The sequence below is a fragment of the Lucilia sericata genome, unplaced genomic scaffold (assembly GCF_015586225.1).
Source record: "Lucilia sericata isolate MDLA Ls3-8-SP2 unplaced genomic scaffold, ASM1558622v1 Contig000214F_arrow, whole genome shotgun sequence".
Taxonomy (NCBI): domain Eukaryota; kingdom Metazoa; phylum Arthropoda; class Insecta; order Diptera; family Calliphoridae; genus Lucilia; species Lucilia sericata.
This window is the reverse complement of record NW_023994242.1, coordinates 60293-76140: the sequence shown is the minus strand read 5'-3', so window position 1 is coordinate 76140 and position 15848 is coordinate 60293. Positions and strand designations below refer to the sequence as shown.

The 15848-nt window shown below is 33.9% G+C and overlaps 1 protein-coding gene across 2 annotated transcripts in view; it reads right to left on the bottom strand.

Annotated features, from left to right (window-relative positions):
* LOC119602212 (adenylate kinase isoenzyme 5) overlaps window positions 1-13947 on the bottom strand; it is a 42287-nt gene extending 28340 nt beyond the window's left edge. Inside the window, exon 1 of one of the 2 annotated variants that reach the window (XM_037953599.1) lies at window positions 13089-13947. In XM_037953599.1, coding sequence (XP_037809527.1) covers window positions 13089-13110 — 22 coding nt within the window. In that variant the 5' untranslated portion in view covers window positions 13111-13947. The remainder of the gene's footprint in view (window positions 1-13088) is intronic. The other variant, XM_037953600.1, reaches the window with a different exon arrangement.
* Window positions 13948-15848: the final 1901 nt, after the last annotated feature.

Here is a 15848-nt window from a genome sequence, read left to right as displayed (position 1 = left end):
TGTGGAGTTTTGGAGGTGCCAAATACCACCCCAACCCTTACAGATAGACGGGAAATTTTGATAAAGTTTCATCCTTTAATTGGTCTATTAATCTATTATCCATTGACTAGTGACTTGAATATTCTATTGTCTAACTGGTTCACTATTGCCTAGTCTCTTGGTTAGTCCAGTGACTAGTATATTGACGAAGTCAATCCTATAGCCTAGTCCTACCTATCCATCTACCTACCTACCTATCTATCTACCTATCTACCTACCTACCTACCTACCTACCTACCTACTACCTATCTATCTATCTATCTATCTATCTATCTATCTATCTATCTATCTATCTATCTATCTATCTATCTATCTATCTATCTATCTATCTATCTATCTATCTATCTATCTATCTATCTATCTATCTATCTAATCTATCTATCTATCTATCTATCTATCTATCTATCTATCTATCTATCTATCTTATCTATCTATCTATCTATCTATCTATCTATCTATCTATCTATCTATCTATCTATCTATCTATCTATCTATCTATCTATCTATCTATCTATCTATCTATCTATCTATCTATCTATCTATCTATCTATCTATCTATCTATCTATCTATCTATCTATCTATCTATCTATCTATCTATCTATCTATCTATCTATCTATCTATCTATCTATCTATCTATCTATCTATCTATCTATCTATCTATCTATCTATCTATCTATCTATCTATCTATCTATCTATCTATCTATCTATCTATCTATCTATCTATCTATCTATCTATCTATCTATCTATCTATCTATCTATCTATCTATCTATCTATCTATCTATCTATCTATCTATCTATCTATCTATCTATCTATCTATCTATCTATCTATCTATCTATCTATCTATCTATCTATCTATCTATCTATCTATCTATCTATCTATCTATCTATCTATCTATCTATCTATCTATCTATCTATCTATCTATCTATCTATCTATCTATCTATCTATCTATCTATCTATCTATCTATCTATCTATCTATCTATCTATCTATCTATCTATCTATCTATCTATCTATCTATCTATCTATCTATCTATCTATCTATCTATCTATCTATCTATCTATCTATCTATCTATCTATCTATCTATCTATCTATCTATCTATCTATCTATCTATCTATCTATCTATCTATCTATCTATCTATCTATCTATCTATCTATCTATCTATCTATCTATCTATCTATCTATCTATCTATCTATCTATCTATCTATCTATCTATCTATCTATCTATCTATCTATCTATCTATCTATCTATCTATCTATCTATCTATCTATCTTATCTATCTATCTATCTATCTATCTATCTATCTATCTATCTATCTATCTATCTATCTATCTATCTATCTATCTATCTATCTATCTATCTATCTATCTATCTATCTATCTATCTATCTATCTATCTATCTATCTATCTATCTATCTATCTATCTATCTATCTATCTATCTATCTATCTATCTATCTATCTATCTATCTGGCTACCTATCTGTCTAACTAACTAACTAGCTACCTAACTAACTATGTACTCTATTGACTTGTCTATGGACCTGTATTTATGGACTAGACGATTGCCTAATATGTGGACCAATCAATTGGCTAATCTTTGGACTATTTAGCAAAAATTTACAGAATTCCATTCCATTTCTGCGATGCACTACTCTGAGTGAATGTATGTCGTTATGGTAGGTAGAGGTGGAGACTATGAGGGATTTCCACTCTCCATCATGGCTACAAAGATACATAGTTCAACTAGCAGCTTTATTATTGAATATTCAAAGTCTGCATAACAGTATTTTAGGCTCCCAAAAGCAGGCTATCGAACTTGTTTATAATGTTAATTTTATCATATTATTTAAAATGTCTCTTACCCGTTACAAAAACATTCGAGAAAATAATTATTATGCAGATAAATATGTGTATTTTACAATAGATTTATTTTAAAGTGTTTATACACTACAAAGAACTGTAATTTTCAAATCGATTTAAATTTAGTTTGAAAATCGTTTTAGAAAAACTAATAAACGTACAGACAGCAGACAACTACATACATGTGTACATAAACATGTCAAATGGAAAATCGTGTACTCATGTACAGATGAAAAGGTTTTTCATTTTCAGTTCATGTTATTATTGATTTCCTCTATTTTACCATTTGTTGTTGTCGTTTTTAATGTGCCTGTTGTTGTTTTACTCCGAGTCAGTCAGTCATTCATACAGTCAACGATTTAATTGACATGTTTTTTTTTGTTGCTTTGAATGTCGTATATATCTGTTATTTGTTGTTATTTAGCCACGTACAAAAAAGTGTTTGTCTACTATTCACAGGATTGTCATTTAAAAGTGGCTGGCAAGTTGAAGGAGTAAGGTGGAAGGTGGAGTCGGTATGAGTAAGAGAGTATTTAGTTCGTTTTATACATGAGAATAACAATTGTACAATTTATTCTATTGCATTTTGGTGGTCAATGAACATCCATGAACACGCAAGGACTAATTCTACGTTATTTTAGTTTTTTTGTGTGTTTTCGTTTTTTTATTTACAAAATTTTTATTGTTGTTTTTTTTTTCTATAAAAATTTATGGTGTTTCGTGTTTTTTGTTGTGTTCTCTCTCTTATTTTTCTTATTTTGTTTTGCTTTGACTTTTTTATGACACAATTCTCACGTTAGTTTGTTACTGTCTGTTTTATAACCGTCATATTCAAAATTTAGTTTATTTCTAATACCGTTATGTACACATTTTTACACACACACACACACACTCATTTCAACACAAATATTTCACATTTTTAGGAAACAATTGTTTTTTGAGTATGTGTAAATAAAGATTAAAAGAATAACATATCTTAAGGATGAGAATAGAGTTGCCAAGGCAGTGCAAAACAATTTCAGAAAGATGTGTTAAATAGAAAATAGGGACAGATGAGTGCTACCAATACCTCTAGACTATAAACTGGATGATTAATTTCGTGGAGTCTTTTGACTCGAGGTCTGATCAAAGAACTTTACTATCTAGTACTAGGGGGTCAGTGGCTCACAGGATTTGTCCTCTAGCCTGCTATTGGATGAGTACACTTCGGTGTTTTCGTAGGGGCTGTGGTTGAAACCAACTTCGCAGGAAGATAATGTTGGTTTAATGACATACAGACTTAATATTTCGGTATAAGTTCAGTACTCTTACCGAAACAACAGGATCTATCAGAGGTGTTAATATAAGAATATATGAATTTGTTGATGGCGGAAGAATGCGCGATTCTTGCCACCTTGATGTTACCTATAGTCTTATTTAGGCTATAAACTCGGTGAGTTACCTTGGAGTCTGTTGACTGGTGGTCTGACCAGAGAACTATACAATCTAATATTAAGAGGTCAATGGCTCACATGATTTGTCCTGTAGCCTGCAATTGGTGGTGTTCATTTCGGTGTTCAGCTCAGGGCTATGGTTTAAACCAACATCGTATGAAGAGAATGTTGGTTTAAAAACTGATGTAGGATGAATTTACTGTTACCGAGACAACAGGAACCCTCAAAGGTATGACTGTGGAACTAACTTAATGAGTTGGCACCAGAATACAAAGAATGTGCAAATCTTGCCCTGAATACAGAATGTATAACATTAGTGTTCTCCTGAATGTGTCAGATAAGACAGAGCTGTGAGATCGGTTGAAAGGTAATGGATCTTTTATCGATAGTTTACTCAGCTCATACAAAGCAGATGGAGATGCTGCTGTTTCCAGAAAGTAACGAGATGTTCAGAATGTTCTAATACATTGACCGATATCAGGCATGTACAAAAATTTCCATCTACATGTTCTTTGCAAGTCACATATGGACGGTGGTGAATCGTCTCGAGCTCATTCGATGGCTTAAAAAGTAACACAGTCAATCGGTATTCATGAAGATAATTTCTGACTTAGTTTGTGTTAAGTATTGGCAGGTTGCCATATGCAGCAGTACTTGGGTCCAAGATGACCCCTTTGTAAAAGTTTCTGACTTGACTGAAAGAAATTTTGTTTGGCGTTCCTAGGAAGGACAGTATTTTGGTAGCTTTGAATACTTTTCCATTGGATATCACTCTGCATAGTTGCTTCATCCTGACCCAAGTTCTGCCTGAACTTCCCGTATTCAAGAAGACGATTCCTGATATACCTATTTATCTAGGGTGAGCTTTCCACACACTGTAATGTGATAAAGTTAGAATCACTTCTCTGATGGCATTTCAAAAGAAACTGATGGATCAGATCTGCTTTGGTGGGTATCATTTTGGTAGCTTTTAATAATTAACATGGTTTTTAATTGAACCCTGATCTATTGTATTACACATTGTCAGGGTTTCTTTATCCATACCATAAGTTTTACAGGCTAAGGTTTTGAGATGAGGTTTCGGATAATCGGATAATCAATTATTCATCAAGGCGTTCTGGGAAAGTATGATACTATTGATAGTGATATAGGTTTTGGAAAAATAAAAGGTCCTACAATTTGCTACTTTAGGAATCGATGTGTAAGCACTAACCGATAACACTAAATATTTAGAGATGATATTTGATAACAATCTGAAATCTTCACTTAGAAAGGTCATATTTTTTTAATATTTATGGCAACCCTTGTACATATCTTAAAATAGTAGTTCTTATTGAACGAAATAAATCAAATACTTTGTCCTTTTTTTGAGGTTTTTGTTCTTTCTTTAATATTCTCATGGTCATAGATTTAGAAAGGTGCCTACAATGTCCCAAAAAAAAAAAACAAAATACATATTAATTAATCAATTACATATGAACTGCCAAAGGAACACGTGCCTCATGCTATGTATAAAACAAGCTGCGTTTTTTTGTGGGAGTTTTCTTATGTTTCCTTTAATATTTATTTTATATTTTTTAAAAGGCTTTTACTAAGACTAAGCACACAAGACAAGGCACATCGATTTTTGGCTAAAAGTCCTTTTTGGAGTACCCGTAATATGTAAACATAGCAATGCAATGGCCAGAATGGAAGAATGGAATTTTGTTTTCCTAGGGAGCATCGTCACTACTATTTAAACCGGTTGGCAAATTTGCGGAAAGTAATACCGAAATACTTTTATATACTGTTATTTTGATCACCCACTTGTGGGATTGCCAGATTACACAGGCCGACAAATTTTTAACCCAGAAAACACAGAATACTTTTTTAAACAATTGAGCTGCACTGAATCTGGGACTCAAGATATCGTGTCCTGAAGTTTGAAAAAACGCCATTTTTTGCCCCTTTTGAGACGTTATGAAAGCGCCAAGATAACTTTATTTATAAAATGTTTTATTCCATCTGAAAGTTCATTCTGTCAACTTAAAAAAAGGCTTAACATCTGACATATCTTCATATTCTAAGTCAGTACGGCTCAGTTCTTTAGAAAAGTGGGTCTCAGGGTTTCAACGTTTTTCATATATTCTAAGGATAATAGATAGTATGGACAAGCGAAAATATACAGAATAGAAGAAAATCCAGCAAAAACCGAGTTATTAACATTTACAAGAAGATATGAAATCCTAAGAATATTGAATGCCTTTGAAGTAATTTTGAACGCAGAGTTCTTGATGAATCATAATTATTAGAGTTGTCTCTTTCAATTACTGATTCTATAAAATTAACACCTCAATCTAATCATGAAACAACACGCCCTTTAACCTATATTAAGGCAATTCAGCTATGTCGCCTCATAGAACGATTCTGGCCCATCAAATGGATTATATTCTACATACACCAAGCTTTGACAGAATCTAAAATTGAAAATAACTGCAAGAGACATTTACGGTTTTGAAAAATTGACGGGTACTGGCTACGAAGTTTCTCCAATGGAGGCCAACTTCATCAGTTTGCTTAATGTCTATTTTTTTCAAACTGAAATTTACTTCATCAAGTCCAAAAATTGCGAAATGAAATGATCAAAGAATGTTCGTTAAAAGGATCCTTAAACATTGGACTTTTGTGAAAAACGATAGACCATTTTAAAACGAAGAATATTCAATAAAAGATCTTCTATATGATTGCCCGTTCACTGCGCTCAAACAGTCAAGTAGAGCCGAAAAGACTCCGTTAAAAGGATAACAGATGACGCTTTATATGCGGTAAGTTTTGCGGTTTCAACGTGCTAGAGTTGGTTTGTTCGGTACAGAATTGGTGTGATTTTGACGTGGTGTGATTTTGACGTGGAAGACGAAGATCGCCCAGGTCTGCCTAGCATTACACTCAATAAGAACTTTCAAAATCCTTGGAAACTACTTAAACAACAATTTCAAAAAATTTGAGGGAAGCTGATTTTTTAAAAGGATGGGGAACCATACGAATTGAAGCCGAGAGAACTTGAAAGCGAAAAGTGGATCCATTATGATAAAATGAGTCATAAAGATCTTATGGAAGCCCGGCCAACCAGAAAAATCAACACCGAAGCCAAATATCCATGGCGCTAAGGTAATGCTCTTTATATGGTTGGACCAACATGGTCCTATCAATTATATGCTGGTGAAGTTTGGCTAGACTATCTATCTATGGAATCTATCGAATGCAATTGATTCGTTTGAAGCGAATATTGGCCAAAAGTCGTTGAGAATATGCTACTACTTGATATTAAAGTGTTATATTCCATCATGAGATCGCTCGGCCACCTTTTGAAACCTCATTAGAGATTAGCTTCGCTTTAGAACATACAGTGTGGCGGAATCAAAATTTCTTTGCAAATGAATCTGGTAATTCTAAACGGCGGATGAGATCGATATAAAATTTGACACGTGAGTAGCCAAGAAGAATTTAAGAGTGTAAGTTTTGAAAATGGTTCCCAATATGCTCCAGTTGCGGCTCTGTGGCAGCTCAAAGCAGTCTGTCTTCGTCATGTACTTTTTTATTTCACATTAGATTTTTATAGTCTTTTGTCCCCCCGGGACATGTTGTCTTGATGAATGATCCCATCTTGGTGTAAGGAGGAGCTACTAGTACCTCTAGTCTGGTGGGACTATAAACTGGTGATGATCAAATGTATCCCCGGCCTTGCCTTGGAATGATTTGACATGGGGTCGAATCAGAGCACCACATAATCTGGTACTACGGGTGGTCAGTGGTTCGCAGAACTTTGTCCTAGCTGTTCAGTTGATTGAGATTTCTTCGGAATCCACGTAGTGGCTGTGGTTTAAATCCAAATTCACGGAAAGAGGTGGTAGGTTAAAAGATTGATATACGGTGTAATATACATTTTTCGGGATAAATTTTTCGTTATCGCTCCTAGTTTCTAGGAGCAGTACAAACCACAAAGCAAGGCTGTGGATTAATAAAATGTTGGATTTGACCTAATAATACAAATATTGGGTACACAGAGGGAAAAGGAAATATACATGCCTGTTACCAAATTGACACCAAAGAGTTTATAATTTTTCAATAACATCCGTTGTCAAATACGTACGACAACACTATGTAACGTTGACAAAGCAACGTTGTAAACATAGGTAAGATCACTATTGACAAATAATCCGTTGCCAATAGTGAGCTTACCTCGTTTGTTAACATTTAGACAACGGATGTGTATAAAATTTAAATTTCGACAATGAATTGTTGCAATGTTGTTAACATTACATAGTGTTGTTGTACGTATGTATATACTTTGACAACGGATGGTATTCAAAAATTATAAACAGTCTGGTGTAAATTTGGTACCAGGCGTGTATATTTCTTTTTCTCTCTGTGTATGCGATGTACCATTGGATACTTGTATCTGATGGTTGAGAGGGATTCTGAGTAGTTTATGTGTAGATGTCGGAATGACGGATGGAGTGACGTTTTAATTTAACGACGATTTTCCTTCATAGTTGAGTGTGTTGGAGTTTACTCTAAACATGCTCAACTTATTGCGGTAGGTCCTTGTGGCCGCTGAAATAAGTCTGACCAATGTAGAACTGTGTTTTCGAACCACCTATTACGTCCCTAGCTGTAGACAGCAGAGCCATCTCAGTAGTGTAGTTGGTCGACTTAAGAGGTCTAGGAATGCATTGGGGTAAGTCTTTAGATGATAAGAATGCCGGTAGGGACAAGAACATTCCTTATAGCATCAATAGCCTGATGTTGCGTCCGACCCTTTCATAAAAGCTATAAAAGTTTTCATAATTTAGAATATAATCATAGTAATCAAATAAATTTATAACAATAAGCAACAGTTCTGACCTAAATAATTTTTTTCTGTGATAAAAAATTAATCAACAAATAAAAAAAAACACAAATCGAAAAAAAAATCTTAAAATCAAATCAAGGTGAAAAACTTAACGAAAATAGAAAAAACCCACAATGAACAAATGAATTAAAGCGATAATTCATAAGGTAGCAAGTACTTGATACAATTATCCACTTACAATTAGAACGATAATCATCAGAAATAGTTTTTCTCTCTCAAAAAGAGGGAAAAACACAAAAAGCTAAAGGAGAAAAGGAGTAGAAAATGAAATAAAAAGGATAAAATGAAAAAACAACAATAATAATAGAAAGAAAATGTAATAGGATCAAGGTCGTATATAAGAGGAATGACAACAAAAAAATCACTCAAAACAACAACAACAATTCAGTTGGAACACATTGGAATGGTCTATTATTTTGAAAAAAAAAAGACATGTAAATACTACATGACCACATGACCGACCAACAACATAGACCTACAAAATACAATTAAATTCCTACACACATACAAAAACACATGTATACAAATAAGCGGATGTCGAAAAAAAAACTAACAACAACAAACACCCCCTTTCCGGCCGTTCTTTATTAATAACATCAACAGGAATGAATAACTGTACACATGGTTGGGTGGTCAACTATTAAGCGGGTAGTCCACACCATTTCTAGCAACTTAATAATTTGTCATTATTATGTAAATGCGTGTGCTAAAGGACGCAGAGAGAGAGAGAGAGTGTGTAAGTATGAGTACAAGAGAAGGTTTTAAAATGTAACGTTTGTTTTATTTACATTATTAAGATATATTTGTTTAAGGACATGCGGAAGTGATAATTGAACGGAAGTGTTCAATAGGCAATATAGTCAGGTGCAATTTTCGCTGAAATGTATTTGTGTAATCATTATCCAACGACCTTGACTTTAATTTATTATTTGCTTCATTTCAATACTTATGTTTGTTTAGATAAATGACAATTATTGGCAAGTGTTAGAATATATTTTGTAATGTTTTTTCCATGTTACGGGGGATACATCCAAGGTTGGTTAGTTTTCAACAGCAATATGTATATTCATAGTAAGAATAAACGTGCTTTGTAAGATTCCTATCATGTCCAGTTTCCAGTACTGAAAATGTTTCTTAATTTAATAAACTGGAAAAATGTTTTTTGTTAAAAACAAAAACCTTATTCACGAAATGTATTGATTATCGTTCGTTGTTCAGAAACTCAATTTCCTGGACGTAAGTACTAAGAATTTCCCAATCAGTGATTGTAAGAGGTTTTACATCTGGAATAATATCATTCCCATAGGATCTAATTTCAGTGAGAGCCTGACAATGACAATGAAAGTGGTCCAGAGTTTCACTGTTTTCTCTACATGCTCTACATTCGTCTGAATACGCACGTCCCATTTTTATATAGTTACCCTGTGTGTCCACTCAGAATAGGCATCAGAAAAGGCTTCTTGTTAGGTTCACCCCATAGAATCTTTGTGGTTATGCCCATCTTTTCATTAGTTCATGAGGCCTTTTGGGATTCTTCCCTTTAAAGCTAGTACAATCGCTCCTTCGTTACCGACAACTCCCGAGTGGCACACATATCATGTAAACCTAACCTTTCGGAGAGTTTTCGTTTAAAGCTTTTATACAATCCAATATGGGTTTGAATCATATGACATCGCCCCAATTGCTGTCGGTAAATATGTTAATCCCTGTTGGCGCCATATTTATTATAACCCAATTTAGCATTCCATTATTGATCGGACTTCTGTCTCTAAAATAGTATTGTGATTAAGTAAACGGTAGTATATTTCTATTTCTGGGTCTTCAATATAGAACACCAGGCCCGCCATTCGTGTAGTAACGGATTCCTACGGGTATTTGCTTTATTATTCCGCTTGAGCATGACATTCCATCTGGAGTTAGTGTTTAAAAATTCTCGACATATTCAGTGTCTGGTAGGCGATAGGGCACGTCCGATGATTGAGTATAACCTTCCAATGTGTTCAGTATACATTGATGGTCGCTATTGGTTAGTTATGACCCGTTAGTCTATAAGTGCCACCAGTGTGTACCAGTACCAGTTTGATCGGTACAAGGACCCCAGGAAGTTGCAATAAACTTCCTCAATTTCCCTGCCCTTAACGAGTAAATTAACCCCTTTCTTGCCGATGACATATGTTAAACCTTCGATGTAACTAAAGGAGAACGAGAACTGAATAAGCGGAATCTGTCGTGTATAGAGCATTTCGTGAGAAACACTTTCTCTGACATCTCAAAGCCTTTGTCGACATATTCCTTAAGAGGGAAATTTAGTTTTCGAAACATCGTACAATAATTCATCTTTAAACATAATTCAGTCCAAGATTGGCCCGATAGCGCCCTACTAGTACCTATATATCTTCATGATATGCTGCTTTTAGTAAATTCTTATTCAACCGAAACTAACTTAATATCTCTATAAAAATCTTTAGAGTTTGGATCACAATGTAATCAAAAACTATTAGATGGCTTCGGCTAAAATAATTTTCTTTCAATTAAAGGTGATCTAGATGATAAGAAGATCACTAAAAATGTATCGTTTGAATATTTTTTTGACTGTAGTCTAATGTCTAGAGCATTAAAAACGATATATATATATAGATATATATATATATATATATATATATATATATATATATATATATATATATATGTAAGTTTGTCGATCGTTTGAACATGTATTTACGCTGAATATGGCAACTCTAGTAGTTCGTCAGACATATTCAGCGTAAATACATGTTCAAACGATCGACAAACTTACATATATCCTTTTTCAGCATCGTTTCATGCCCAACCTCCACTGATTTTTCGTAGGTGGCTTATTTATGATCTTTTTAGACTTTAGTCGCTCTCCATAATGAGTAATTCGATTGCGGAGTTGGGACGATCCATATAGTTGCCACTCTCTTTGGACTCTTCTTTTCTCATATAAGAGCTGTTCGACATCTGCAGAATAAATAGCTAATTCAGCCCTTGATCTTCATTCCCTTGGGATCTAATTAAACATGAATAATATGTTCTGAAAGAGTGTCGTTCTAATTGTAAGATTTTGAAATGACGCAGATAAACGCTGACTCACTTTAACATAATTTGGGGCTGTAGAATCTAGTAGCTTACTACGGAGAAATGGCACTTTGAGAGGAATTACTTTTGCAAGAAGTTTGGTCCAAATACTGAAGGTACGGATCTAGAATGAATTATCCCTATAATATGTTATTTCATTCACTAGTCAATCGTTCACAAATGGGCGTGTTCTTATTGAAAGATCTGCCTTGACTTTCCCTTTCAATAAGGGAACAAATTCAAAGGAATACATTCTTTTGTAAGATCGATAGAACAGTGTGGAACGGGTCGAAAAGCTCAAAATAGACTTCGAATCTAATGCTTATATATGAGAGAGTTGTATTAATTTTTCCTTTAGATATAAGTTATATAAAAAGTAAGGAGACCAGATCGAGTCAAATATGTATTTGTTCGCTACTTAGAAAATGGGCTTATTGCATTTTATTCTCATGCAAAAGTTTCTGATTCCATTCTTAGGCACTGAAACCCAAAATAGTAATTTGCTGAGAGAATTCAAATATCAAGTGAGTTACCTGCTCAAAATATATCTTATTATGTTATATGATGTTATCCAAAATATCTATGGATTTAGTGTTGACCGTTCGAGAGTTGGGCAGTATTCAAAACAAGTAGGAAAGTATAGTCGGGCATGACCGACTATATGATACCCTACAACACTGAGTATGTTAAAAATGTGGATTATTTTTCATAACAAAGCATTTAAGTTGTTTACCTTAATTCCGAAATATTTTAATAATTTGTTGAAAAAAGTAATTTTCTAAAAGAGGGGCATGGGTAATTATGGCCCTATCCTTATAAATTTTGATACATGGCTTTACGTTTACATTAGAGTTATGTATGCTGGATTTCATCGTGATACTAGTGTTTATTAATGAATTATTGTCATTTTCTGAAGGGGACTTTGTATGAGGGCTAGGGTCAAATAAAGTCCGATAATTACGAAAATCGGTAGTATTAAGACGTATGTAGAACTAAGTTTTGCCGATTTTTGTGTATATACTACAATATTTAACATAATTATGAACTCTAAAGCCCTTTTCGGGGGGTAGGGTTGTATGAACCGATTTCAACCATTTTCAATAGGTTTCGTAGTTGCCAAAAAACATGTATGGTCCAAATTTCATCAAAATATCTTGAAAGTTGCGAGCTGTACCTTGCGCACAAGGTTTACATGGACAGCCGGACAGACGGACATGGCTTAATCGACTCAGAAAGTGATTCTGAGTCTACCTGTATACTTTAAGGTGGGTGTAAGAGATCATGATTTTATAGAGTCCATAGGTCTAAAGTATTTACATAAATATACAAAATTTGATAAATTTTTAAAATAGTTCTGAAAATATGGTCCAATCTTTCAAATTGGATGAAGAACTGGTTCAAAAAAGGTGATTTGTTTCCTAAATTTCCATAGAACTAGTTCCCAGAATAACTACTTTGAAGTATTCGAAAACATTCATTAAACAATTAGTTCTAGAGCCATTCTAAAGAACCATTTTAAAAGGTGAAAATTTTCAAGATAAATCGTTAGCTGGTGGGTCTAGTGGGCCCAGGGGCTTAACAACTTTAATAGAATAGGAATTATTTTCTTAAAAATCTCTAGGAAATTGTGTACTACTATTTGTCCACTCCAAATGGTTTATGCTTAAACAAGTGATTACAAAAAAACAAGTTTCAAAAGGGAATAGAAGAAAAGAAACAGAAAAGAAAAACAAGGAAGGAAAATTACCACTCACCTGTGTCTAAACAAATACCCATTATCCATTCGGTAGCCAATATAGCAGAATCACAGCTATTTCCGTTTTGTTTTTGTTAACGTTTTCCCTTTTATTTTTCGTCTTTATTACTTTACTTCATACGAACTCGATTTTATTTTCTAATTTATTTTGTATATTAATTTTATTATGCAGCTTTAGGAATTTCTTTGACACGGCACAATTTTGTTAGTAAAAATTTTAATGGTTTCTTTACGACTTTTTCTATTTTATTTGTTTTATTTTAATTTTTATGGATAAATTTTGAGGTTATAAAACAATTTATGTTAATTCAATTTTATTAAATTTTTTAGGTTACTTTTAATATTAACTGATAACTTTTATGTTTTAAAATCTTTTTAAACACTTTTTCAAAAATCTTTTAAATTCTTTTATTATAAACTCTCCCATGATTTTATAAGAAATGTTAAAATTTTTTTGAAACTATATTTTAATCAAAATTTAGTAGAATTTTGTTTTAAACAAAATTTGCCAGGTTAATTTTTTTAATTTTTTCTTAATTTTCTTAATACTCTTGCCATGCAACATGTTTTGGCCTTTTCTATATTTTAAATAATTAAATTGTAACACTTTTTTATATAAAATAATTGAAATATTTTTCTTAAAATATTTGAAAAATAACTACGTGATAATTAGTAAAATTAAAGAGGTTTTTTTTTAATTTGAATTATTTCCACTATATGTCGAGTACTATTATAATTGTTTTATAGTTTTCCTTTCTCTTCTTCAATTTATTTACTTTTTATTTCTTTAGAATTTGTTTTTTTTTACGTTTTTAGTTTCTTTCCGATTTTATGTTTTGAAATCCTGAACGTTCGAAATCCAACTAAACTTTGTCATTGTCTAATGTTTGAGTTTTTAGCTCTGCCGGTCGTTTTGTTCGTACTAACTACAAGACCTAGGGTTCATGAATATTTTATGAATTCTAGCAGTCAGTTTTATTTTATTTGTTATTAGTATTTTTTTCTACTTTTGTTTCTTTTCTTTTTGTTGTTGTTTTCGTCCTGCATGTTCTAAGTATATGGGTTCAGTATGTGTTTTGAGTAGAGGGTGTATTTAAGTTTGTGGTAACGTTTGTAACACATATTTCAAATATTTTAAAGTTTTACTCTGAAGATACAAATCTAGCATCAATATTTTACTGTCGTCTTCTTGGTAGAAGCGAAGTCCAACTTGGAGCCATAGTAAGCATTTCATCACCTCTACCTAAAAGGAGCTAAAGACTAGCGCTTCACAGTGGCCGTGGTCCTTCTTTAGTGTCCTTAGAATTCGTTGGGAGAGTCCAACCTCTCCCAGCATATTTCTATAAATCGTGTCTGAATTTAAGTGAAATACTTAACATTTAGTGGAGAGATATCAGGATTTTCCTAACGGATATCACAAACAATCTAAAAAGGAGATTGAATCCTTAAAGAGGGTGGAGTAGTTTCTTTGATAATTCGTCAGAACTCTATACATCGTATCTGAATTTATGTGGAATAAGGCGCGATAAAAATCTATGGGTATTTTACTAAAGGATCTGTCATGCGGCCGCTGTTGTGGAACTGAGCCATAATCGTCTTCGTTCTCGTTTAGAAAACTCATTATATGAGATGGGAGTTAAACTCTTCTGATCAACCAAAGATTAAAAGAACCTCCTGAGAACCGGTTGGGAAAGCGTAACCTGTTCCCAGTTGCTTTGCTGGCAGAGTATCAAAAATCTGGTTCACAGTAGCCTCACACTGGTTTCATTTTTGAATTTGGGTGGAAAATAGCGCGATCAAAATCTTTAGGCTTTGGGTATTTCACTGTAGGATCTGTCGCTGTTACTTCAGATGTTTTTCCTGGAACCGAGCCATAATCTTCTTCGTTCTCGTTTAGAAAAGTCTTTATGTTGGCCTTATTTAACGGTGGTCTTTTTCATCCACTGGGTGAGCTAAAAAGTAACGACTCACCACCGCCCATTGTACATCTTACACGCCGGTAGCAATTTACGTATATGGATGTCCGGTCCAGTATACGTGCACTTTGCTCAAATACTCGAGCTATCTAATCTCTTATGAGGAATGATGTTATGAGGAATTCTCGTGTCCCTAGAAAACATTCTCATCATCTAAAGACTCACCCCAGTGCATTCCTAGAGCTCTTAAAGTCGCCCAACCACACTACTGAGATGGCTTCTGTTGGTTTGGCAACAGCATCTAGAGACATATTTGGTAGCCCGAAATATCCAAAATAATAAACCAGGATCCCTCTTCATGAACTGATCTGCGACAAAGGATATAGGAATTTCCAAAGTCAACTGAACCCAATAATTGCCCCGACAAATAGTCGCGTAGCATGAATCAAAATATCCTGTTGAGATGGCAACAGCACCGAGAAACTTTCCCGAAGCGTAAAAAGTCATACTAAATCAGTACTAATCTCCAATATATGGAGACTTTCCCAATCTTTCACCAATTTTTGCATCAGTTCCATTCCCATGATCATAAAGATCTCTCTACGGAATGACAGGCAACTACTGAACGCTAACCTGGCAATTCCCCAGCATATACCGGCTCCCTTCTACACGATCGGTAATAAAATACTGATCGGGAACAGTAATCCAGCATATGCTGCTTTGTACACAGACCTGTGAACCTCAACCAACTGACCAGCCAGGACAAGTCCTGCGGGAATCTGGCCATGTGGTTCTCTGGTTAGACCCCATGTCAAATCATACCAAGGACTAGCCGAGGAGTG